This window comes from Eublepharis macularius, chromosome 7 (genome assembly GCF_028583425.1).
Source record: "Eublepharis macularius isolate TG4126 chromosome 7, MPM_Emac_v1.0, whole genome shotgun sequence".
NCBI classification, from domain to species: Eukaryota; Metazoa; Chordata; class Lepidosauria; order Squamata; family Eublepharidae; genus Eublepharis; species Eublepharis macularius.
The window spans coordinates 35,689,840-35,717,775 of NC_072796.1; the positions used below are offsets into that span (position 1 = coordinate 35,689,840).

At 42.5% G+C, this 27,936-nt stretch overlaps 1 protein-coding gene across 1 annotated transcript in view; it reads left to right on the forward strand.

Annotated features, from left to right (window-relative positions):
• Window positions 1-27,936, forward strand: part of GMDS (GDP-mannose 4,6-dehydratase) — a 440,144-nt gene that overhangs the window by 96,589 nt on the left and 315,619 nt on the right. Inside the window, exons 5-6 of the mRNA XM_054984295.1 lie at window positions 17,555-17,747; window positions 19,117-19,221. Coding sequence (XP_054840270.1) covers window positions 17,555-17,747; window positions 19,117-19,221 — 298 coding nt within the window. The remainder of the gene's footprint in view (window positions 1-17,554; window positions 17,748-19,116; window positions 19,222-27,936) is intronic.

Below are 27,936 nucleotides of genomic sequence, written 5' to 3' on the forward strand. Positions count from 1 at the left end.
CACAAGTCTCTCTCACAAGTCACAAATGAAAATAAAGCAGCAGAATGAATTCAAAGCAGCTTACGTTCATTTGGAGCCCAGCCCCACTCGGCTTTCACTCACTCACTCACTCACTCGTTCATTTTCTCTCTCTCTCTCTCTCCCTCTCTCTCACGAGTCACAAATGAAAATAAAGCAGCAGAGCCTGCTGCTAAAGACGAGGACAGCCAGGAGGAAAAGAAATCACATGAGCGGGGCCAAAACCCACGTGGCCTCTTTTCAGATCTACCGGAACGCCATTCCAGCACGTTCCGCCTCCAAATGAGCCCTGGTCCCTACAATATGTTCCAGTCAATGTTCTCAGTGCAACTTTCTGCCCCAGCTGAAGTTTCTAAACACTTTTCAAGGACAACCATGCATATAACACATTGCAATAAACTAGTCTAGATATAACCAAGGCAAACGCCATAGTGGCAGAACTTTTCTGCCCAGAAAAGATTGCAGCTGTTTATCCAGCAGTAGGCCTGTGTCTAAAAGCACCTTAGGCTACAGACCTGTTCCTTCAAGGGGAATGCAAACCCATCCAGAACGGGTAACAACTTAAATCCCCAGTCAGACCTTCCACTCACCAGCAGCATGTATGTCTTGTTGGGATTAAGCTTCATGTAGCTTTCTCTCAGGCCACAGAAAAATACAGATCAGATCCCTGAAGAAACAGCCAGCATGTCAGACAGTAGATCCATTTGCAAGCAATTTAAGTAGTTGATTTAGGTATTTGAAGTGGGTTTGTGTATGATTGTTTAATCTGTGTACACTGAAAGTATGTTATAAAGACAAGAAACTGTTTTTCTGATATGTCTCCACATTTATGTTTTTGGACAGAAGAAAAATTATAAGCAACCAGCTTTACCCAGAAAGTATTGTACTGTAGAAAAGCAAACTGGATTATTTATTTGTTTGTTTGTTTGTTTGTTTGTTTAACTTCTATTCCACCCTCCCCACAAGTGGGCTTAGGGTGGGTTACAACAGTAAAACATAAGTTACATTTAAAAACATCGATAAAACAGCAAAAATCCCATTGACACCACCCCCAGGCAGCAGCCTTGCAACCCAACTCCCACCAGTAAAACACAAAGGGGTGGGTAAAAGAGGGGAACAGGCCTTTCCAATCAAGCTATAATTCATAGAATAAATATTTAATATATTGTGACTAGATTCTCTCATAAATGATGTTCAAAAGCTAATAAAATGCAGCTTCTAGAACCGACTTTGCAAGTCTAGCATTAGGAAAAGTACTTATATATCCCTGAACCTTTTATACTTAGTGTCGAAACGTGCACTCTAAGTTTCCTTATACTGAAGAAAATTACTGGTCCGTCTCATCCAGTATTAGCTACTCTATGACTGTATGCAGCTTTCAAAAATTTTGGAGACATCTTTATTAGACCTGCTATGTCCTTAAAACTGGAGATGCTGGGGACTGAATCTTTCTCATGCAAAGCAGCAGATGTATTCTCCCACCGTTTATCTCTAAAGAGCTACTTTTTTGGCCATGACTTCTACCAGTCCTCAGATTACTGTACAGTGCTGGGGCGTCTCACAGAAATTACTAGGGTTTGTACCAATAAAGCATGTTCAAGATTCACTGCCTTATGTTCATTTTTGTACCCTGATTATGGCATCTCGTAAATTGGTGGTTGCAGCAGTCAGCAGAATTTTTTTTGCATAAACTGCGCTGCGGCATTAATTTAGGAGGACTGTTAAAATATTGGTTTATGGAGGTGAAAATGATCTGTGTTCTTGTCAGAGAGGTGGTTATAAATAGACTTGAAAATGGTAACAAGCTGGGCCTGCTGCTCCCCTAATGTTCCTTTTCAAATACTTTAAAACAAATGATTCATCAAATAAGCAAGAATAAAGGAAGAAATCTGCCAATTTGTAGAATTTGACTCCTCCTAATCAGAGCAAGGCTACAGGATGTTGAGTTCCTGCCCTCTACCTGATTAAAGCCAAATGCACTATGAAATGGCTGGGACTCAGAGGAAGCGCCAAACACTTCACAGTTGGGGGTAGGACAGCAAAAGAATAGAAAAGAACCCCTTTACCTTTGTTGTATTTCTGGCTTTTACAGATAAGCACATTTCCTGTGGTATTTGGACCTTTAAGAAACTGCATGCGGTGTAAGACAATTTTAGTGCCTGGTCTTGGCATTTTTTTTTTAAAAAATCCCTCATAATGTAGAAGATTTCTGGGTAGCCAAATTATTTCTTTGAGTGTGGTCACTGCGTATGCCAGATTTTCAGAGTCCTGCCCACCCACCTTTTTGCAAGTCATAAATTTTATAGGAATAAGAAGCAGATTCGGATGCATTTCCCATCTGGTTCATTGTGATGGCTCCCATACAATTGTAGAGTTCTTTCTATATGCTCATGTTCTTTATTTTTCCTTTACAGTGAAAATGGACAACTAATTTTCAAATGATTTTTTGGGGGGGTTATTTGTATCTTATCTGTATAGACTTGTAGGGCTCCATCCTTTTTGAAGATGCATTGAAACTTGGGGTTTGGCTTCTTGTGCAGGTATTAAAAGATTTTTTCTTTGTGGCAGGATTTTGAAGTTTATTTGTGATTTATCTGAAAAGTCAGGTGCTGATATGGATGCATGTTCAGATGATGTACCTTTGGCATCTGCTTGTCTGATTTATAGGGATACTTTTCAGTTTGTGGTGCCCGAGGATAAGGACAAAATCCTTACAGAGGTGAGACCAACTACCAGCATTCTCAACCCTTGCCCTTACTGGCTAATAAAGGCAGCCAGAGGGGGACTGGCTGACTGGGTAATATGAGTGATAAATGCTTCCTTGAGAATGGGAATTGTATCACCCATACTCAAGGAGGTAGTAATTCAACCTGTGTTGAAAAAAATCTCGTTCAGCGCTACTATGGTTGGAGAACTTCTGGCCAGTCTCCAATTTTCCATTTGTAAGCAAAGTGTTAGAGCAGGTGGTTGCTTCTCAGCTGCAGGGACTCTTGAAAGAAACTGATTTTCTGGATCTGTTTCAATCTGGCATAGGCTGGGATTTGGAACAGAGACTGCATTGGTTGCCTTGCATGATGACCTCTACCGAGAACTAGACAGGGAGTGTCACCTTGCTAGTGCTGCAGGATCTCTCTGTGTCCAGTGTCCGTGGTATCTTTCTGAGTTACCTTTTGGCTCTGGGAATAAGGGGCACCATGCTATGGTGCTTTGAGTTCCACCTGACTGATTGGTCTCAGAAGGTGGTACTGGGGGACTCCTACCCCATGGTCATTGACCTATGGAGTCCCTCAGGGCTCAGTATTATCTCTCATGTTAACATTTATATGAAGCCCCTGGGAGAGGCCATCAGGAGGCTTGGGTTGTGGCGTCACCAATATGCAGATGATGCTCAGCTCTATCTTTCTTTTCCATCTAATTCCAAGGAAGCTGTGGATGTTCTGAACTGGTGCTTGGAATTGTAACAGGCTGGATAAGGGTGAATGGGCTGAAACTTAATCCTGACAAGACTGGGTTAGTAGAAAGGCTGATCAGTGATGTGAGATCTCCCCTGTCTTGAATGAGGTTACACTCCCCTGGAAAAGTCAAGTCCATAGCTTAGGAGAATTGCTTGACACAGACGTCATTTTAGAAAGCCTGGTGACTGCTGTGGATTGGAGTGTGTGTACCCGGCTTCAGCTGATGTGTCAAATGCGTCCATTCCTGGTTCAGGAAGATCTAGCCAAAGTGATCCATGCCTTAGTTAAATCTCAATTGGACTACTGCAATGCTCAGTAGTCCAATTGAAAAACCCACTTCCCAATAGCATTGAACCCAGGGCAGATAACCATTGTTCCTTATCTAGATTTTGGTTGCTTTCATGTACTGATTGGAAAATATTTTTAAGATCCCAAAGCACAGTTGAGGAATATAGATTTGAAGAAAGGGATTTTATATACCATTTCTGTGCCTTTCAGTATTATATATACCAGTATTATATATACCATTTCAGTATTATATGCCTTGTACCTTTTCTATGCTCAGGAGCCATTGTAGTATTTGTAATACAACCTGCAATAATATGACACTTGAAATAAGAAGATCAAAGAAGAATGTATGTTAAAACATGTTAAAACTCTGTAAGAACTGAGGGCTAAACAATATATTGCTTGTAGAGACGCACCTGTAGAAATGTCACACAAATGCTTTTTGAAGAAACTGAGTAATGTAGCAAGCTAGGTCAGCCACCTGTGGCATTATCTCTCTCAAGGCTGCAAAAAGGGGAGAGAGTGCAGAAGTGGGGGAACATTCCTTTCTGTCCACGGACCTCAGTTATCTGAAGGCCCCCTCCAAGGCTGCCAAGATGAGACTTCACGGCGCCGTCGAAAGTAACATTAGCAAAAGGGAGGTGGGCAGGAGGAGGCAGGTGTCCTTCCAAGGGGAACAAGCACAAGGACAAGATAAGGAGATGCAAATCTTGGAATTCCCCCAATTAAGTAGCTGACCTAAACTTGCTCTTCCAATCAAATTAACCCTAGACACCTGTGTTAAAGACGGCAAGCCAATAAGATAACAAATATTAGAATATTGTGATATTATTATAATTAACCTGAGGGTATAAATTGCTTTGCACTTCTATTGTAGCTTTGATGAGCTTTGGACACAAGGAGACCACCTACTCCTGTGTAAAAGGGTTCCTCCATTGTTTAAATTAAACGATCATATATTGCTTCATTCTACAGGACTCCGTGGTGTGTGTGTCTCTTATTGTGATTGGCGAGAGGGACACCTAAGGCACAAGTTTGTGCATAACAAGTGGGGGCATGTGTCAAATGCATCCATTCCTGGTTCAGGAAGATCTAGCCAAAGTGATCCATGCCTTAGTTAAATCTCAATCGGACTACTGCAATGCTCAGTAGTCCAATTGAAAAAACCACTTCCCAATAGTGTTGAACCCAGGGCAGATAACTATTGTTCCTTATCTAGATTTTGGTTGCTTTCATGTGCTGATTGGAAAATATTTTTAAGATCCCAAAGCACAGCCATCTGGGATATCCTACTGTGTAAAAGCCTTTGAAATAAATGGATACTCTTATAGTATATGATGCTACTGTGTGGGAAACAAATTCTTTGGGCATATTAAACTAGTTGCACAGTTCTTTGAATTCTGTCTTTTTTGTTTGTTGGCCCTTGAAGTTTATCTTTTTAGTGAACTATAGGTGAAAAATCAGCGTTGGATTTTTAAATTTCTCTTTTAAGGCCATTATTGCTCATACCCTTCACAGCATAAAACCGTTATTGTTAGTGTTGTCAGAAGTAGTGACTAAAATATAAAGTGGAACTATACCAAATGCAGGAATTCTTGTTCAAACAGGAGAATATTATTTTTATCACCTGTAAATATTGGATGGTTATTTAGAAAGACCTCTGTGTGAAGAAGCAGCCCTACTACTATCGTCAAGAGTAGCTACCTATCATTATTGTTTACTAAAATATGATAGGGTAGGTAAAGTAAAGGTAGTCCCCTGTGCAAGCAGGGAGACATTACTGACCCATTGGGGGGGGGGCATCACATCACGTTTTCTTGGCAGACTTTTTGTTACGGGGTGGTTTGCCATTGCCTTCGTCAGTCATCTACACTTTACCCCCAGGATAGTACTACTTACAAAATATTTGAACAAATACCGTGAAGGAAAATCATACTTATGACAAAACCAAAACAATTTTTCCTTTGTATGTATAAAGATGACAGTTTTAAAAACTTGCTATGTGGCTAGGGGTGTGCAGGGATGGAAAGATTAGGTTTTCCTGTTTTGGAATTTCCGAAGTGGGAAAAAGAATCAGAAATAAGCAATTTCTGATGTGGCAAGCCGCTTTGGAAACTGCTTATTGCTTTGCTTTGGTATGCTCCATGAAGATTTGGAGCACACCGAAACTTCCTGTCCCACCACTTATTTCACCCAATAGGAGGGGGAAGAGGGAGTTCCCTCCTCTCCCTCCCATTGGGTGAAATAAGCGGGGCAGGACTTCCCACTCTTCAGCTGGCCCAGAGTTTAAAGGGCCCTTTCCCTGCCGCACAAGCAGCAGGGAAACACATATTTTCAGCTGGGCTAGCTGAAGCCTGAAAAAGGCCCTTTAAACTCTAACTGGCCCATGGAGGGAGATCCCCTTCTGCAGGCCAGATGAAGCCTGGAGAAAGCCCTTTCCCTGCTGCACAACCGCTTGCAAGGAGTAGGGAAAGAGCCCTTTAAACTCCAGCTGGTCAGTGGGAGATCCTCCTCCACCGCTCAGCTGGAGCCAGCCAGGGTTTGAAAGGCCCCGAAGCTTCCGAAGTGACCCGAATCACTTTGGGAAGCTTTGATTCGGCACTTCCAAATCGGGGCCAGCATGCCCCGATTTGTAAAAATTTGGAAATCCCAATTGGTAAAGATTTGGAAATCCTGAATTTTTACAAATCGGGTCCGATTTGGGTGTTTATCTTCAATTGGAAACCCGAATTGTACACCCCTATATGTGACTATTTTGGAATTTATTTTTCTTCAGTTTTTGAGGAAAACTCATTTGGCAACCATTGCTCATCACAAGTATTTTCTTTAACTTTTAAAGCAGAAATATTTCAGTTGTCTTTTTCCACAGGAGGAAGGTTGTTTTTTTCCATAGGTGGAAGGTTGATTATTGTAAACAAATAATTAAAAAAAACAGTAATATATCTAAGTGTAACAAATACCATTGTGTTAATACAGCTGTTTGTACCTACAGTTTAACCTCAAATTATATTTTCTACATGTGCTATTATGTACTTGCGTGCCTATTAATTTGTAATGTATTTGCTTTATATAGCATCAGAAATTACTTATAAATTGTGCATGGTCTTTGAAACAATGACATAGTGTTTTAAAATAGATTGGATTAAAACCACAGTATAATTACTTGTTACTAGGAATTTTTTCCCTTTTTCATGTTGCCAGAAAAGGTGTCTGAAAATGTTAAGAGATACACTAATTTTCTCTGACTTAATGGAACTTGCTTGCTTACTATTTTGGAATGCACAATAATTATATAAGCTTAGATGTGTCTGTAATTAAAACAGAAAGCAGATGTTAGAAATTGAAATGTGTGGACATTTTACATAACATTGCAGCAAAATAAGGGGGAAAATACATCATTAATTTGTGTTTTGAAAAGCAAAATTTAAGGTGTTTGATTTTTTAACTTGTTCTAAATTATTGTAAAGGCATATGTGTTTTTAATATATATATATATTTCATACTGTATAAACTCACTGCGTATATTTTCTAAATTAAAAATGCTCTTGCTCCTTGCATGCCTGAGATTACAGATACCTCATGATCCTAGTTCAAGATGCAGAAATCATAGTTAGCAATTGCAAGCAATCATAGCAATCATAACAAAGTTAATAATATCACTTTGTAGCATATCATGAGCCAGTGTACGCAGAAGTGATCAGTGTTAGCTTGAGAATTCTCTGTTTGGTTTCCCTCGGCCATCCATTGCTATGTTTCTATGTTTTATTATAGTTCTGTGTGCACCTACCTGGGTTTCTTAGGCTACTGTAGACTTTTCCTGTTAAATTATTTGAACAGCAACACAGAAATGTTTTAAATAAATAAAGACATAGCAAACTTCAAAAAGATCTTTCTCAAAAGGGGGAGTTTATTGTCAGTTCTGACCCACTGATGCAACTTGTTGGAATGGCTGGTTCTAGGAGGGAGGAGTCAAGTGGCATTTTGTCCCACCCAGCTTCATGGATAGAACCTTGCTTTATTACCTACCCTTCCAAGGCAATCCGGTGGAATGGCTGCTGAGGGAGCATTCTGTGAAGGAATTTCTTCTTTGTCATCTCGTTCCTCACAAAAGATGGATTTGAAGACAACCAACTTCAGTAAAATCTGTCTGAAAAAACTATTTCTTGTATTGGTTCCAGTTTTCCATGAACACAGAGTTGGCTGAGAGGTGCTGCTTTCATTTGAAGGAGATGTCCATAATAATGTGGTGGAAAAAGTCTTGTGTGCCTCAGATGGAGCAGATAACTAGATCGTAATAAGAAGCTTACCTGACCTCATTCCATCATCCCCAACCAAAACAAGCCACCAGTGTACTGTAACTTCTCCTTGTATAGGTTCTATGGGGCTTAGGAATTTCTCTTGTTTTTTTAATAAAAGGTTTTGGATTGTGAAGGCCTATGGCCATATACAATAAATTCAAAGAAAAAAGATGCTTCATTCCATGTTGTATTTATTGCTTTGTTCAGATCATTTTTATTCCACCTCTCTACAAACCTTCTTGAGGTGGCTACAAGTTCCCCAGCCAAATAACAAAAACATTGCCTTAAAATGGAATGTGAAAGGAGAACTGTGGCAGTTTGAGAATTTTTAAAATAAGACATTTTAAACAGAAGAGAGAAGTGACTTTACCATTAAGAATTTATATCTATTTTAATCTAAGCTTGGATTATAATATAGCAGAAAAGGGGTGAAATTTAGAACTGATTTTGTAAAGAATAAGATAGGGAGGTTAGTAATACCTTTTTTAGAGTATATGAATAAGGGAATAGTTAAATAAATATACTGATGGGGCATACTATATATACTATAATGTTAGTGGATTAGTGGATCAGATTGTATATTATATAATGAATATATAGTACGGTGTCGTATGCTGTGCCACATTGGAATGCTGTGCCACATCGGTGGCAGGGCACACGGTAGGGGTTTTAATACATATTATAATGACGATAGTATATTTGATAGAATATATGTTTAAAAGAAATAGAATATGTTTAAATTAAGACTTCTGTTATATATTATACTATATTATACTGGTCTGCTATATTGAGGGGTATAAGATCTATACTATATTGATAGTATAACTGATAGATGTATATTATACTGATAGAATACTTGATAGCATAATTGATAGAAGTATACTATATTGATAGGATATTTGATATATATGATAGAATACTTGGAAAAAAAATTAGAATGTGCTTAGAGTAAGGGATTTATTAAGTAATAAGAGGGGTTAAGGGTTGGAAAGCTGTTGGAAGTCGATAGAGAGGGGGGAGGAAAAGGGTGGGGGATAGGGTTAATTAGATATTGAGGGAATGTATGTATTGAATTTGAAAAGTATACTCACCAATAAAAATTTTAAAAAAACAAAAAAACATTGCCTTCATGCGAAAATGCTTGTTAATGAATAATATTTGGGAAGTAAGTTGTCTTCATTGAGTAGGCTTCCCACTCTTCCCAAAACAATCTCATAAGATATTAGAGTTTATGGCTACCAAGCTACCAGTGAGTGCAGGGGATCCTCCGCCCCATCTTTGTTTCCTGCCACCACTCTGTGTAACTGCATGAGTAGTGCTGTGTTGAGAGAGGAAGATGAGCACATGTGTAAATGCAGAAGGGAAATTTTAAAAATTGCCATCAGCTCAATGGTGTGACATCACTTCCAAGGAAAACCCCAGTTTCTGGCATTTCCTAGAGAGGACTGACATCACTTCCGTGTTTTCCTCAGAAGTGAAGTCATAATGTTGCCAATGGTGGCTCTCCATGTCCCCGCCCCTTCCTGTCTCCCACTGGTCGCCAGGCCATGCCTAGCAACATTATCAGAGCTGCAGAGGAATCATATAAGACCATTTTCATAGTATGTTTAGCCTTTTTCTGTTGTATAGTCTGAAAATTCTGTTCTTCATAGAATAAATAAGGTGTGTCTAAGGAATATGATATTTGGCATGAAGAATATACCTAGTAAGATGTATTATTCAGCCAAATATCAGAAAAATTTGACAAAAGATTGGTCGGTTATAGCAGTTTAAAATACTTGGTTTGATATCAGTATTGAGACCTTTTTTCCCCTTTGCATACCCAGAACACAATTTCTCGTTTTGGTGGTTTAGATTGCATCAAAAATTCAAGCACATTCTTATAGAGTGTATGTTTGGTGAAAATCACCTGTTGTTTTAAAGTTATAATCAATCTACTTTAATCAATGAAAACTAAAGCAATGATAATTTATTCAGCATAAATAATCTGTATTCTGGAAGCAGAATGTGGATGAGGAAGAATTGGCAACTGCGTGAGCAGCACTGTTTTGGCAAAGGATTGGGTACATGAGTACAGGCAAAGGGTGGGTACATGAGTACAGGACCCCTAAAATGTTCTTGAATTTAAACCAGAAAAGGGGGGGGGGGGGATATGCTTTGTGTGTGCAAAAAATTGCCCAGCTATTATTCATTAGATGCCCCTCCCCTGAAATGTGACTATTTCCTGCTTGCCAGATACGTTCTTCATGCCAAGTTTTATATTCCATATCAAATTATGAAGAACAGAATTTTTAGATGGTATAATAGAAAGGCTGACAGATTTGATTTGAAAATGGCCCTGTACGCACTTGCAATTTTGATTTCTTGAAGAAATGTTTTTGGGAGCCTACCAATGAAGACAGCTTCCCTGTTAAGGATCTTCCACCAGTGTTAACATACAATACTTGTGCTTACAGAGAATGGCTGGGTGACTAATAATTTACTTCCATGACTTTGATTTAAATGGGTAATATTATAAGGCGTTGCAATTTGGATTCACAACTTGCTTTTTCACATAAAAAGAATATCAGTATCTGGACAATGTGGTGTTTAAAAAATGTCCTTTAAAAATTAATTTAAGAATGTCCACCCGCACAATCCTGACAGGGATCAAGCCAAAACCACTGAAGGAACCAACTAAGAGTTACACCAGGGTATTCTGAGCTTATGCAGACGTAACCCTCCCTACATCAGTGCAACGTTGTGGTGCTACTCTACCGCAGACCACCACCAGTGGCTAGCTGTGGCAACTTGGCACAGGTGTAACTGCAGCATGTCCCTGTACTGGGCTGGGGGTGGATGGTGCACAAGTTAGTTGGTTCCCTAAGCTCTTTCAAGCCTGGGCAAAAAGCAGCAGAAAGTTACACCGTGAAAAATGATGGCGTAGTCCATAGGTACCCATTCTACTGAAAAACTCAATCCTCCTGTACCTGGCCCTGCCCAAGCAGCCCAGCAGAGCATAGGATGCTCACTACTGCAGGAACAAATCAGCTTGTGCCACCAACTAAGCCCCGTCCCCCGTGGCTAATCAGCTCCATTGGCAGCCTACATAACCTTTGGCCAGGGCACCCATGACCCCATGTAAGTAGGGAGGCGGCTGGAGGCTCTGCCTGAAAGCCTGCTGCTGTGGGGACTTAGAGCACAAGGTTCGAGAGGGTGTTTGCAGTGACATGGCAAGAGTGCATTGGGTGAACTGCATAACTTGGGGAGTGCTTGGGGAGTGCATTGGGTGAACTGCAAAACTTGGAGAGGTAAGTCCAGAATGTCTGACAAACAACTACCAGTTAGTTGTTAGTCAGGACATTCTGACTAACTGAAGAGGCAGTTTGGTGTAGTGGTTAAGATTGCGGGACTCTTATCTGGAGAACCAGATTTGATTCCCCACCCCTCCACGTGTAGCCAGCTGGGTGAACGTGGGTCAGTCACAGCTCTGTGGAGCTCCCTCAGCCCCACCCACCTCACAGGGTGATTGTTGTGGGGATAATAATAACATACTTTGTAAACCGCTCTGAGTGGGTGTTAAGTTGTCCTGAAGGGCGATATATAAATTGAATGCTATTATTAATGTCATTATTTCCACCCAAGTTCCCTTGCAAGTTACCCGACTCTTGAGTCCCAGCTCGGGGAGGGGAGAGGTCGCACCGACAGATAAGGGGCTGGGGAGCTGGCTGCCCCATCTCACTCATTCACACCAGCCTCCCCTCCCCCTCTCACCGATTACCTCCCCAATGCTGGCTTATGCAGTTGAGGCCTGCTGTGGGGCAGCCCCTGCTCATGAGCTGACACAGCTTGTGCCTGCCAAGGAGTCAGTTGTCCAGTGAGCTGTGCTTGATACAGCTATTTTGTGTGTGTGTGTGTGTGTGTGTGTGTGTGTGTATGGGGAGGTTCTAGCAGCCCATGCTAGGGCTCCATTCAGACTCCCTCAGCCAGGCTCCCTCTTTTAGCATCCCCCCAGATGTGGATGAGGAGCTCTGGCCTGCCAAAAGAGCATCCTTCATCTGGTTGCTGGCAACACCTGTGATGATACAGCTGCCGCTGCCACCCCTGGACATGGATGCCCTCTTCAAATGTGGTAGACCTTACTGTGGCCTGCACAAGGCCTGGTCCCTCTCAACACATATGTCTGTTTCCCTTTCAGGCAGGTAGCAATGTGTCAGGGAGGCCAGGGAGCATGGCTGTTCCATCTTCCAATGATCCTCTCTGGCTGTAATCTGTGCCGTGTCAATGGAGCCGTTCCTTGGCCAGCCCCATGACTCAACCCGACTCCTGGGAAAGCAGCACAATAAATGCCTCTCCTGGCCCTGACTGCCATGCAAACAGGTGCAGCTCCCTTCCTGGATGTGGGAAGTTGGCAACACGTAGCCAGACAGCCTCTTCTTTTTTGGCAGTTCAATAAAGTTTGTGTCAAAAAACGACTCCCTCCCTGTCTGTTTACTTGCCAGTGTATGACAGCAGCCCTCCCTCACTTCCCTATAAGACTGCCCTTTCATTCATCCTCATAAATGGTCTCTGGCTCTGGGCTGGGATGGATGGGTTGACCCTGAAGAGGCTCCAGGTACCTCTGTGTTTTTGTGTGGCTCTGTTGCCAAAAGGAGCAGGCGTCTAGTGGTACGTTGAAGGTTCCAGCCCCATCCAGCTTTCCTCCCTTCTTCCCCCTTCAATCTCACTGCAGGCAGTGGGATGAGACTTAATATGTTGCCTGTGTATGTCGGGGGGGGGTACCATGGAGGGTTCTCATTGTCCGAGAGCACTGCTGGTGTCTCATAAGCTAGGCAGAGGACAACTGCATGCAGGGAGCAAGGTTGATACTTTTGGGGATGTGGAGTGACATCTTGGGATCTCTGGGGCCCCTCCCCCATGAGGCCAGACCACTCTCCCTTTTGCTGTTTGCAGAGGCAGGGATAGACTTCAAGAATCTTGTGCTGGAGATGAGATGACAGCTCCTGGATCAATTTATCTGGACCTGCAGGGGGATTGTCGTCCTGGAATTGGAGTCTGACTCTCAAGGTCCACCCTACATTCTCTTCACATCTTTTCGATGTGGTGATATGTTTCACTGGAGCTGCTGCAAGTCAAAGGGCATTCATGGCATCCATCACATCCAATTTGTCTTCCAGCCTCTCCCATGCTTTCCAATGAGCATTCCCATCATTAGTTTCAAAACTCGCCCCTGCTCGACTTTATGGAGCTGCCTCTCTGAGACTCGGGCAGCTGATCCTGAGTGCTTGAGATTGTGAGATCCCGTTGCCTTCCTGGTCTTACTTTTCACGGAAGGGGAGCATGCTTCTCGGATTGGTGGCAGAGTTTGCAAGTGAGCAGTGCTTCAGCTGCCAGCCTGGCCCTTGTCAGAAATGGGGGTTGGGTGAGCAGGTGGGCATGTGTCCTTTCTGCACCTTTGGTGTGACTCCCCCCCCCCCATGGAGCAGGGCTCCTCTTGGGGCAGGCACCTCCATTAGGGCATGGTGAGCCCAATCGCTGGAGTCTTTCTGCCTTGTGCACCCACTCTCTGTAGGGTGGGGGAGTAGCATTGTCAGCTGATGACGGGAAACGCGGCCTGACCTATGGACTGGATACGCTGTTCGCTGCCACTCATATGTGCTGTCAACTCCAGCTGCTCTGTGATTGGTGGATTCAGCCAGCCAGGGCAACTTAGGGAGCATTCTCTCCTGGCTGTGCCTTGCTGGACGTGGCCACTGGTGCAGCTCTCCCACTAACATCCTTAGAGAGTGGAATAACGGCATTGCAGTTACGCTGGCGTGCCACCGCCAACCAGGGGCCTCAGGATTGCACTGTACTCTAAACATTTGGTGAGAATATACAGAACGGCTGTGGTGCATATTTCTTATACAATTTATGAAATTTATAAATTAGTTTAAATATAGACTACATTTCTACTTGGATTCATTTAGTCACATCTATAAAATTAATAAAATGTTAAAAGGGAATTTTGAAAGCCGTTTTTCCTCCTCCCACATTTTATTCCTAGTCATTGATTCCCATGGCGCCTATAAAGCAAAATGAATTGAATATCCTTTTACAACTCCCTTGCTAAAGTTCTCTGGTGACTCTGCAAGACTCCCCCTTTGGGCTTTTAAAAAATAATGTTTAAAGCTTTTAGCGCAGCTGGATTGGACTGTATAAGAAAACTTTCAGAGCATTATAGTGTCACTAATCATTGAATCAGCAGCATTTCAAACAGTAAATCCTTTCCTGGCCGCAGTGCAGATTTGTGTTTGTGTGTGAGAGAGATGGATCAAGTAAATAGATAAACTTCTTTGAATGTTTAAAAAATTAAGACTCTCTTTTGTTAATAGTTTAGCCTTCACGCAATTTACTATAAAAGAGAAATTCTTTGTCCCTTATAACTTTGACAGATTCTCAGTTACATCAAATCGGATACAAATGAGTGGGAAGGTAAGAAAACTGACACTGTAATCCTAAACATGGTTACTAGAAAGTAGTTTCCAACGAACTCAGATTGTGCTACAAGTATTGATAGAGGTTGTGACAAACCCTGAAATCTCACATCCTAGAATATTCCTCTTGCTCTTTCTCCTTGCTTGCTGATCTCCATCAATATTTTATAAACTATAGTATTATTTTATGAAATATCTTTTGTTGTTGAGAGATGAACTGTACAAGCGGATGGGTATCGTTTCTTTATTGCCCAGTGTCCTAGAACTAGGATAGCTGCATGAACAATTATAGTTCCTTCAACGTGACATTGGTTTCTTGAAAAGATGCTATAATCCTGCCAGAGCTTTTGACTAACATCCAAATTGTCCAATTCAAATTACCGCGTGCATGTCATGGTTGTAATCTGACTGATCTCTTCTGATGTCATTAAAAATTGACAAGCACAGGTTGGATGGCTGCAGCATTGCTGTTATGTGCCTGGACCAGCATGCAGTGGTCCCCTTTGATTGCTCTTGGGTTGACTGCTGTGATGTCATTGAGAGGTAGGATGGTTAAGCCACTAGCAGCTGAATTCTGGGAGAGGAGAGGGTACAGAAATTATTAAGATAATTAAGTCCTTTTATTAAATTATTTTATTTTATTAAATTATTAAAGCAATATAGCTGTTGCTTTTACACCATGTGCTTTCAAATGATATTTTGTCTTAAAAAACAAATGGTTTTTGCTTGCATATAAAATAATATATTTCTGCCTTATCGATGTTCCCTATGGCTTTGGGGGAGGCATGGAAGGTGGGAAGGGGTAGGTAGGAAAGATGTGCTTCTGCAAACTTTTTCTGTTTGGGGGAATTTATATTTAACCTATTGTTATACAAAGAGATAAAGGAAAGAAAAGCCATGGGAAAGGAATGGGAGTTATGCAGTGTTTGCAAGCCCTAACAGGGAAATGCTCACATTGATTTAGACAAAATAGGCTGTCAGTCTTGAAACTTCTAAGTTCTCAGGTTCTTTCTTGGCCTAAGTTCATTTTCTTATTGAGATTCTTCAACTTGATACTAAAGAGTGAGTAAGATGGATGATACCTTGGGACCTCTTACATACAAATATGTGCTGTTCCACTCCACTATAGCCCTTACTGTGAAAACTTGGATGTATATCCCAGGTCCTATGTGGTTTCTGGTAGTGATGAATCTACATTCTCCATACAGTTGTTTGCAGTGCTTTTGAATCAAGCACCTCATATGAATGATTGCCTCAATAATTGACTTGCAAAATGCAAATTGTATTTTGAATAATTTTACATCTGCATAGCTGTAGCTGTTTCTTAGTCACTGTTGATGCACACTCACAGTTTACTGATTTGCGGGGATTGCATACTCCCAGGGGCAAAATGGGCAATTGTTGCATAATGTAAAATTAAACATGTTAAAGTGTATGTGCTACTTTTATACTTGCTCATTTGGTAGTACTTACCATGTTGGAGCTTACTGGATGAAAATACAAAATGGGCAAGGCTGGCATGCTAACGAGAGTGAGCGAGAGAGAAACCATGCAGCTTTCTCAACCTCCAGGAGGATTAAGAAAACTAAGAGAAGCATCTCTTTTGTAAGATTTTTTTCTTTCAGTTGTACTGGGCAAATGGTTGGGCTAAGGAGAAGCCATGATGAAGCTGTGCTAGTATACACATATGCAAAGTGTTTGTAATCTACATCTGAATATTGAGTCAGCCTGATAAAGTAAGCAAGCTACACAGTTTGTCCCTTTCCAAGATACACAGAGGGCAAAATTAAAGTACCTGCTTTTATTTTATTTTTTTAAAGCACCAAGATGATAATGTTGAGGAAGTAGGGATGCAATGAGAGAAGCTGCACAAGCAAAGCATTTGTGATCCAGTTCTACGCATTTGAAAAGCAAACATTTTTTCAAAGATAGAAAGTTTTGTTCACAATTTGCAATTGAATTGTGATCCAAGGAGAAGAGTGATTGGACACCACTGGTTTCTGGGCAAGGAGCAGAGCAGACAATGCCTTCACATCTGGACATTTTCCCCTACAGCTATTGCAGTATGTGCTGTTTTAATAAAAAACTTTTCTCAGGAAGTCTGATTCAGGCTTCCTTTTTTTCTGGCAGGACTCTTTTGCCTTTACCAGCTGTGGGATATGCAGAAATTCAGTAAGTAAAGGTTTTCTGTCATTGAAAAGTAATGACGGCAAAAGCTTCATTTGCTGACTTTCCAGCAGCCATGCAGGTGTTAAAGAGTTCTGCCTGGGGAAAATATAAAAAAGGTGTAGGTAAGTTGGAATGACAGATATATATAAAACTGACAGTATATTAAAGGAGTTACATTACACTAAAAATGCTGACTCTCTTTAGTCATTGTTCAGAATCATTTTGTTAGTGTGTTTAATACTATTTTTAGATTCATGTCAGGTCAAAATGCTGTGTAAGTGAGATATACTGATAATGACTCTGTTTTTCCACGTAAAGTACCTTTATAAAACAGTGATGATTTATCAGATAAAGCAGAAGTTTTATCATGGACTCTGTACGCGCCTAAATACCTCTCTCTGAAATACATTTACTGATTAAAGTCCTGCCCCTAATCAATAACATTCTACCATTTAAAAATATGGAATGACTACACGTGTTTCTACAGGTTTTTCCCTGGAGATTGGCAGGCATTGTATTCTTGGGCTGTACCCGTTTGGCCTGTGAAACTGAACAAGGAGACATGCCTGGGAAGCTTTCCCTTCACTCCTTTGCTGAACTGGAAGCTTATGTGGAAAAAAGAGCAGCTAATGAGAACAGAAACTCTTGCAAAATGGCTTCGTAGGGGCATAACCTTTCTCTGAAGGAATTTGCATGCACACAAATATATCAGTAGACAAAAGTTTTGTTTTTCTCAAGATGACTATTATCTATGACATTAGAAGTCTTTTGTATAACAAGAATGAAATATATTATGTACAGCCGATCAGTGCTATAAAGGTGCACGTTGGAAATCTTAATTTTTGTCTCTTTTTGTTTCTGTTCTTTACAGATATCTTTTGATTTAGCAGAATATACTGCTGATGTAGATGGAATTGGCACTTTACGACTCCTAGATGCTATCAAGACCTGTGGTCTTATAAACTCTGTGAAGTTCTACCAAGCCTCAACTAGTGAACTTTTTGGGAAAGTGCAAGAAATACCACAAAAGGAGACGACCCCTTTTTATCCCAGATCACCATATGGTAAGTATATGACATTGTATGCATGTTTTCCCCTACTAATATTTTATACTCTTATTTTATAAATATGCATTGCTTCAACAAAGCATAAAGTGGATAGTGTTGAAACAAGCTCGGTAATACCCCAAGGAAAGCAAAGGAGAGTGCAGCTTCATGGGTTTTGATGTTTCATCCAATTCTGAACCTTTACTTATGTGCTGCAGCTGCAATTTATACCTTTGGATTGTAAGAACTGAAACCATTTGGACAAAGCTTAAAATGCACGATCCTTTCATCTATTCTGCATACTGCTGCCCACATTTTTTCTAGTAATAAATTTTACATCTATTTTAATATTTCTTAAATTGTAGATTAAAGGTAGTTTTTAGCTAATTGTCCACTACCTCGTTGTTGTTTAGACTATTTATACAGTTCTATTGAAATCAAAGCTACTGTATTTCTTACCTAGAAGAAGAGAAACTCTTATCTTTGCCTGAAGCATCTAAATCACCATTTCTGTTCAATAGATTGCTTGTTCAGATCCCAATTGTGAATTTTTATTATCATAGTGGCTTGCTCCTCCTTTTCTTACTGTATGACTAAAGATAGTTGAAGTAATTTCCCAAGAGTTGCCTTCTGTTATGAGCCTGCACTAAGTGGTTTGTGAAAAATATTGTTGTGCTAAAGTTTCAAACCAGACTGAGATTTATAAGATCACAGATTTTCTTCCCATTCTTTTTCTTTTGTTCTTCCCAAGTAATTGGGGGAAGGTAATGGAAAGGCACCCCAGTATAGAGGGTGGCTAGAAGGTAATGGAAAGGCACCCCAGTATAGAGGGTGGCTAGGAGTCCAGGCGGGGGCAGGGACATGGGGGATGCCATCAGCAATAACATGACATCACTTCCAGGGAAAACTTGGAAGTACCATCATCATACTTCTCTAGGAATCTCTAAAAACTCTACAGTAAAACCATAGTGTTACCAGTGATTTCCAGAGCAACCCAGGTTTTCCCCAGAAGCGATGTCATGCTGTTACTGATTATTTCTTTTTACATTATTTTTTTCCCTACTGGCCGCAAAAGGGGCAGCGGGATTTGGGAAACAGCAGGAAACAGGAACTGGGCGAATCCTTTGCCCCCAGTGGGAAGATGGCAGCCCTGCTCCAGTAGTATATTTCACATGTTCCAGCTGCGTGTGTATTTGCTTTTTAACAAGTGCAATCCTGAGTATGAACTTGAGCAAGTCTGCAGGAGGAAATAAATGAGAGAAGTCCCTAAATACTTGATGGTGAGAACTGCTGCTGTTTCATTCATCTTTCTTTGTTGTAATGGTTAATAGAAAACTGTGATATGCAAAGACCAAGTATGTTTCAATAAATTAACTTATTGTTTCAGGGGCAGCCAAACTATATGCTTATTGGATTGTAGTGAACTTCAGGGAGGCCTACAATCTCTTCGCTGTGAATGGTATTCTCTTCAACCATGAGAGTCCCAGGAGAGGTTAGAAAAGTATTTAAATATTTTCAATTTTTCTCTGACCTGTGTATGAACAGGAATGCATGTCTATCTCCCCTCAAGTTAGATTCAGGATACCTGAGGGAACGCTTCCTGCTGCCTGACCCTGCCCACCAATCAAGATCGTCAGAGGCCCTGTGATGTGTGGCCTTGCTTTTGAAGACTAGCACCAGAGAAAGAGCCTTTTCTGTAGTGGTGCCAGGCTCTGGGACTCCCTTGATATAGAAACTTGCCTGGTGCTGAATTTACAAGCTTTTAAGTGCCAGGTGAAGATTTTTTTTTCTCCTTGGTCTTTTAGATTTCCCTTCCTCTGTGAAGTTTTCCAAGTGATTTTATCAGATCGCTGTGCTTTTATCTATGTTTTAATAGGCTTTTCCTGGCTTCGCATTCACTGTTTTTGGATTTTAAGAGCTTCTTTATAAATCTGATTTTGGTTTTTAAGAGCTTCTTTATAAATCTGATTTTGGTTTAAATTGTTTTATTGTATTTTTCTTTTGGTTTTGCAGCTTTTTAAACTTTTGCTTTTGTTGTGTTGCAGTCTCACTGCTTTTAATAACAAGTTTTATATCAAGTGATTAAAAGCTGCCATGAATCAGAGATGAATCTGTGGGTTAACGTGAGAAGTTAAGGCTGCTTCCATGAGAGCTACCTGGGACTAATTGCCATTTGGTCACTCCCTTCCCAAACTATTTTCATCAGCATCTGTTCCACCAGGCTGCATTAGAGGGAGGCTGAGACTTGTGAGGCCATCTCAAGAGGTCTGTCTGGGTCCATATTTTTCAGAACGGCTTCCAGCATTTCATCAAAAAGGAGGAGACCTGATACAGTGAGGCCATTTCCATAGGTCTACCTTGCACCGACCACCAGTTGACTCCTCCTCTCACAGTACTGCCTATCAACAACCATTTCACCTGGCTGCTTCAGAGGGACAGATGAAATAACAATGCTCCTCCACTGGCTTGACTTAGGCTAGCTGTCATGTGGCTCCTCGCCTCCGTTCCCTGAAATATCTCCTGCAAAGGCCATTCTACCAGATCCTTATATAATTCTGATAAGTTATCAAAGTGATACCTAAGTGTCTCTTCCCTTTCCATTTTTCCCCACTTGTGTCACGCACATTATATGTAGTCATTGTTTTGCACTGTAAACTTTTTTACATACAATATATATTTCTGATTGATCACATAGCAGACAAGAGCAGTGTAAAGGACTATTGCTGGCTGAGCAATCTGCATAGCAAGACTCATGCTTTCAGCCAGTGGAGAAAAGCACTGGCTCTGTCTCCACTCACTCCCCTTAATACCATAAAAGCTGCCAACCCGGGGATATGAAAAGCACAGATGTGTGTTACTGTAGAGACCTCCTGAAAACTAGCTGATCCCTTCTCCTTTAAACAAGCTTAGGGAGGGAGTACAAGTAAGAAAGAATGGAAGCAAAATATTAATTACTGTAGATTCCTTTTTAGTATCGATATAAATGGATATGGTAATATTAGGTTCATCTTCCTTTTTCTGTGCATTCCCACATTGAGACTGCAAACTTATTAGCTTCTTTTTAGCTCTGTTAGGGGTCACTTCTCCCCGGTCACATAGATTAACCATTTTTCCCTGCCTAAAATGGACACATGACCTAGGAGGAGCAACCCACTCTCCCTCAGTTCTCTCTTAGCCACTGCGAAGAGAGGAACTTTGCTTTAGAGTGTTTGTATTTCTGCTTCTTGATGGTTTTTCTGATGGAATTTTCAGTAATCTGACTTGGACTTCTGGACTGCTTTATTGGACTTCATTTGTCTTTGCGATTCCACTTCTGGCAACCTTGGCAATTTGAGACTACATTCTCAGGCTGAGCCAGTCAAGCAGGGTAGCAGTGAGTTCTCCAAGATGTCATAGAAATCGCTTTTCAAGCAATGTACCCAGTGCAGCACCAAAATGACCAGATCGGATCAATATGATCTCTGTCTCCTGTGCCTTGGAGAGGGACATAAAGGTGGCTCCTATATCTTTTTTCAACAATTTACCCCTAAGGCCAGGAATGAGAGGGCTCAACAGCTCAAGGCCACATTGTGAGAGATTTCCCCCAAAACTGATTTTGCAGCAGGTCAGAAATTGGGCTCCATAGGGCACTCAGCTGTTTCTTCTAAGAAAGCTAACAAACCCGCAGCCACTCCAGATCAGTGCTCTAGAGTGAGATCCGTGGCTTCTGTGCGATTGACTCTGAGATTGGATTCGATGGCATCAAAGGCTTTGGCTCCTCAAACCTCTCCAGAACCCAGATCTTTGTCAGGACTGCCTGCAAAAAAGTCAAAGAAGATAAAAAACTCTTCTAAATCCAGCCAGCATCGAGAATGGAATCGTGAGCATCAGAGTCAGTCTAAGGAGCGGCGTTCAGAGGACAATGTCATTTTAGTCCCCCCCCCCCCCATGATTCGGTCACCACACCATTCTTCAGGACATTCACTGTTGGAGGCAGAGTCTTGTGGGCTGGACCTGACCTCACTGGGGACCGACTCTGGTCTTTGGACGACCGAGCATGGATTCAAATCTGCTTCCTTCGTGGAGCTGGCTCCAGTGGATGAGTCATCAAATCATATCTGAAGTATGGCCCCAAGGGTACAATTTCTGACTCCAAGCCAGCGGAGTGAGCAAATGTGGGTATTCTTCGGAACTGAGAAGGACAATTCAGCATGAACATCACCTATACTGCTGTATTCTGCCTCCATATCACTGTCATTGGTCTGTGGGTCCTCACGGATTCGACGCATTGGATCCAAGACCATCTACATTGTTGAGGAAAGCTTGGCTTCCGCTTCTGTCTCCTGCCCAACTTCAATACTCCAGTGATTCAGAGGAGGGGGATGCTAACTATCGACCAAAGCCGCAGATGGATCTGAAGTGTCAGAACCATCTCCAGACGAGAATAGGGCACCATCCTCAGGGTCACTTTATGAGGATTAACACCTATATCCTGAGCAAATGGCCAGGATGGCACAAGTGCTTGACCTGGATGTGCCATCTTCTGCTCCTAAGACATCTGGCAAGTTTTTAGGCAGGCTTTACAGTGATACACCAGCATCAGTAGGATTCCCCATTGTGGAAGGTCTGGATGAATTGATCCTGAAAACATGGGAGAAGCCTGTGGAATTACCAGCCACCTCTAAGAAGGTAAAGGCCATGTATAAAGTTAAGCATGACACATGGCCCTCTCTCTTCAAGCACCCAGTGCCTTCCTCCTTATTGAGGAGTTCCAAAAACAGAGGCAATGCTCTCATTCTGTACCAGCAGATAAGGAGAGCAAGTAAATTGATGCCTACGGGAGATGACAGTACTCCATTTCAGCGCTGAACTTGCGCATTGGTAACCACCAAGTCATCATGGGTGGTTACCAGTTGTATTTATGGGGAAAATTGTCTGAATAGGCCTACCAGAGGATAAACAGGCGCTGTTCAATCTGCTTCAAACTGAGGCTGTAAGAGTATCCAAACAGCAAATGAATACTGGACGGCATGCTGTGGAGACTGCGGCAAAGGGTATGGCAGGTGCCATATTGATCAGGCATTATTCCTGATTCAGATCCACTGCCTTACTGCCTAAGACCAGAACCAGAGTTAAAGAAATGCCTTTTGAGGGACCAACACTATTTGTGGCATGCTGTGCCAAAAGAAAAAGAACCACCAGACGGCTAAATCTTTGAGCGTTGTGCAGGAACAATGTGTGTACAAGCCTAGGTACTTTCCTAGACACCAGTATCCCTACCAATGGTCTGATAGGTCATATAGACTTTACCAGCAAACACAGGGCTGATTCTACCGCCCTTATCAGTCTTCCCAACAACCCAGAAGGAGGGGACAGTATAAACAAAAATCTTCACAGCAACCTTCACAAAGAAAGGACAATCAAGGACCGTCAAAGCAATTCTGACGGGTTTCAGCCACACCCAGTCTGAACCCATGTTTAACTGAGAGACTGTCAGCCTATTATGCTCAGTGGGAGTTTATAACAACTGACTCTTGGGTCTTAGCCATTGTTAAGTATGGCTGTGGGTTGGAGTTTTGGCAATTCCTGATTGCATTTTTCCTTCTTTTGCTGTAAACAACACGTTACAAGAACTTGAGGCTGAAATTAAGTCACTTCTGGAGAAAGGGGCTATTCAGGAGATCCAGAATGCTGAGAGCATCCAAGGGTTTTTCTCAAGGTTCTTCCTTGTTCCCAAAAAAAGATGGGGGTCTGTGGCCCATTTTGGATCTCAGGGCCCTTAATTGGTTTCTTAACGTGTCCAAATTTAAAATGATAATCCTTTCTGCCATACTGTCCTTGTTGGACAAGGATGTTTGGTTTGCAGTGTTAGATTTGAAGGACGCTTACTTCCATGTGGGAATCAGAAGAGACCACAGGTAGTATCTCTGTTTCAAGTATCATGATAGAGTGTTTCAGTACATGACTTTATCCTTTGGGTTATCTACTGCCCCTAGGATATTTACCAAATGTATGGCTCCAGTGGTGGCACATCTTAGGGCTCAAGGCTGTTCTGTTTTTCGATATTTAGACGACTGGCTGGTTACAGCCCTGTCCAGGGAAAAATTAGTGCATGATGTCTCACTTCTGGTGGACACGTCTCAGCCTGTGCCTGGTAATCAACTTTGCCACATCTAAACTGGAACCATGTAGAATGGTGGCCTACATTGATGCCATTTTAAATGCCACAGAGGGTAGGGCTACTTTTCCACCTGAGAGGGTAAAGGTTATTCAATCCTTAGTATCCATGTTTGTTAGGAAATGGTTTCAACCAGTGTGGAGGATTCAAAAATTATTAGGTCATATGGCGGCCACGACAGCAGTGGTGCCTTTTGCTTGACTGAATATGCAACCACTACAAAATTGGTTTGTCAGGCGGTTTAATGAATGGGTACACTCTCCTAGTCATAAGTTTTCAATACCAAGGTAACTTATAAAATCTCTAAGTTGGTGGTTGATGGAAGCTAAACACCACGACAACATACTATTTGAACAAGCAGGGCAGGACTTCATCGGTGACCCTCTGTGCAGAAGCCATGGCTATCTGGAATTAGTCTATTGCCCACAGAGTTTCCTTACATGCCATTCACATTGTGGGTACAGACAATGCCAAAGCGAATGTACTGAGTAGACAACTGAATACCAATCACAAGTGGTCTCTTAACAACCGCTATCTCAAGCCTGTGTTTATGCAGTGGGGGTTTCCAGAGGTAGATTTTTTTGCAAATGCATCCAACAAAAAAACACCCCTGTTTTGTTCTCTAGCAGGGAGCGACTCCCACTCCCTGGGGGATACATTTCAGTATACATGAACAGGTTGACTATTCTACCTCTTCCCGCCAATTCCCCTAATTGCAAAGGTGCTGTGCAAGATTGAACAGGACAGCATAGACTCCATACTAGTAACTCCATTTTGGCCAAGACAAATATGGTTGCCAAAGTTACTAGAGCTGTCCAAATGGACATACATCACTGTAATGATTTTAAGTAAATGTGTGCATGTGTCTTTAAATGCTTGGTGTAATATAGGTGAGGAGTGGGGGTGAAAGAGAGGGATGAGTGAGTGATATGATCGGTTGATGACTGAGAGTGTAGGCAGAGTGAATGCAGTTTTAGACTGAGAGTGGAGAAAGAACATTCAGTCAGGGAAAGAGAGGCTAGCTGTGTGCTGCCTGAGCATGTTTAAATATTACTGAGAGAAAAATAACCTATGTAGAAACCTGAACTGAGTATGTTTGTGAAAGAACATTCAGTCAGGGAAAGAGAGGCTAGCTGTGTGCTTCCTGAGCATGTTTAAGTATTACTGAGAGAAATATAACCTATGTGGAAACCTGATCTGAGTATATTCAGTCAGGGAAAAGCAGGCAAACTGTGAAGCCTTAGAAGAGATCTGTGTGAATGAGTTTACTGCTCTTATGAAACCGATACGCTTCTTGGAAAAATAAAAGTTTACTTTGTTTTTGTTCTATCCCGGAGTATCTGTTATTGCTATATCCCATTCCTATCCTCAGGGCCACATAGACCCATGAAGGAGCCTGACGCTTGGGCATGTTACTAAAGGGAAAATTTAAATAAAATATCTTGGAATATAATATTCCTGGTGGCAGCAATCTACCCAGAGGGTGTAAGGGAAAGATTAAAGGAAAAATCTACCCAAGAGAAAGAAGCGGTCATAACAGTCACATTACCTGTAGCCCCAGACATCTTGACTGGGAGGGAGTTGTTTCACCGTGACCCAGAGAAGTTACATCTCACAGCCTGGTGTATACGTCCCAATCGCTAGACTGTTCTCAAGAGGTACAGAGTGTGCTCCTGAATGCTAGAAGACCTTCTACGAGAAAGTCCTATACATCAAAGTGGACACGCTTTGTACATTAGCCAACAACAGGGGCATGTCTCCCTTTAAGTGTTCCCTATATAACATCTTGGATTATTTGTGTTCCCTGAAGGTAAAAAGCCTTACCACAACTTCTTTAAAGGTATATGTGGTAGCCATTTCGGCCTGCCATATTCAGGTTGAGGGGTGTACAGCGTTTTCTCACCCAACATCTAAAAAATTTCTGAAGGGGATGTTTAACCTTCATCCACCTACCACATCTCCTGTCACCAAGTGGTCATTATCATTGGTGCTCTCACAATTTATGTTGAAACCCTTTGAACCCTTAGCAACAAGTCCATTGGAGTTACTCTCTTGGAAGCTAGCTTACAATTCCTACTTAAGGTAGTGTCACCGTTTCATGAGTCTTGGGACATTATACTCCCTGTATTGTATCCTGCTCCTCAGTCTGGAGCAGACAGTGTGATATTTCCTAGACCTGAAAAGGGTGATATCCTTTTATTTTGACAGGATAAAGGAGTTTCACTCAGACACACACCTCTTTGTTTGCTTTGTGGGTCCTAACAAGAGGGAAAAGGCCTCAGCCCAAATAATATCAAGATGGATTGTGTTTGCAATCCAGTGAGCATACCAGCAAGCAGGTGTGGAGTTCCTATTGAGAATTAGAGCCCACTCTACTACAGCTTTTTTGAGGGGTGTACCAGTAGCTCACATCTGTAGGGCTGCAATCTGGGCCTCTTTGGGCACCTTTGCTAAGCAACACACAATGGACGTAGATGTCACACATGACGTTGCAGTGGCACAAGCAGTGTTACATTCTTTGTTTGTTTAATACTGTGTTCCTGTGTATGTAGATTAGTGCCTGAACTGTTCAGATCTGTGGGAGTGGTGGGCTAGGGCTCTAGTCCCTCCCTCCCTCTGGTGCCAGGGCTGCTGCCAGGCCCTGGGGCCAACCTCGGTGGGCACCTGGGCTGAGGGATCACCAAATTATTTTTATTATTATCACAATCATTTTCATTTTAATTCTGATTCTTATTATTACTATTATTATTCTTAGTCTCTGTGCCTGTTCCATCTAGGCATCTTGGTGTGCCCCAGCCTCGGGTTCCAGTACTGCTGCCAGGCCCTGGGGCCAAGCTCAGTGGGCACCTCAGCTGAGGGCTCACACAGTATTATTAGTGCCTGATTTGGTCAGGTATGTGGGAGTGGTGGGCTAGGGCTCTAGTCCCTCCCTCCCTCTGGTGCTAGGGCTGCTGCCTGGCTTTGGGGCCAAGCTCAATGGGTGCCTGTGCTGAGGGCTCACAGTATTATTTCCAGTGCCTGATCTGGTGGTCAGGCATCTTTGTGTGCTGGGCTAGAGATATAGCCTCAGCCTCTGGTTCCAGGGCTGCTTCCAGGCACTGCGGCCAAGCTCAGTTGGCACTGCGGCAGAGGGCACACAGAGTCATCTCCTTTCCTGTCCTCCTTAATTCTAGTTTGGTGGCACAATGAGTCTTCCTCTAGTGTTGCTATATGTGTTATGAAAGATCCCTCCCGTCCCCATCCCAAACTCTCGGTGGTGTCCCCACCTGCAGTCCACCCCTCACCCCATCATCCGTGTCCAGCCCAATAGCGCAGCCTGTAACTGTTCGTCCTCCTTCCCCTGGGACAGTTAGCGGTTGACATTTCAACGCCTCCATATGGAGGCACTTTCGAGCCCTTCCTGATGACCCCCATGTGGTGCGGTGCCATGCCTGTGATGTGCTGGTGCGCAGGGGCAAAAACCCAAAGCACCTGTCTTCGACGGCCCTGACTCGGCACCTGAAGAAGCACCATCCAAGCCTGTCTCCCTCCTCACCCAGTGAAACATCCTTTGGGGGGAGAAAGGGGGCCACCAGCTCTTCTGAGTGGGGGTCAGTGGGAGGTTCACTTTGCCCTGAGGGTGATGCTGGTGGGAGCAGAGCGCTCCGGCAGGCCGCACTCGCGGAGGTTGTCCCCTCGGTGTCTGGGACAGCGCCGCTTAGAACCTTGAGGCCGATGGCTCAGGAGGCGGCTGCTGCCGCACTGTTCCTCAGTTGGACCCTTGGGTGAGGACCCACGGTGGCTGGGGGATCAAGCCCCAGCACGCTTCTCTTTGGACTGGCAGTTGCAGGGGGATCTTCCCACTTACCCCCCACATGACAGGTCCTCTCCCTCCCATCCTTTCTGGCAAAGCAGGAAGGTGCATGATGCTGGAGGCAGCCTCCTTTGGGCACTTGCGCAGCAGCTCAGGAACTGTTTCACATATAGTTTAGCCACACAGTGCCCCCATCCATCGCAAACGCTGAGCCCTCTGAGCAGGGGGGAATGGGTCCCTCAACTCATGTCTGTCCT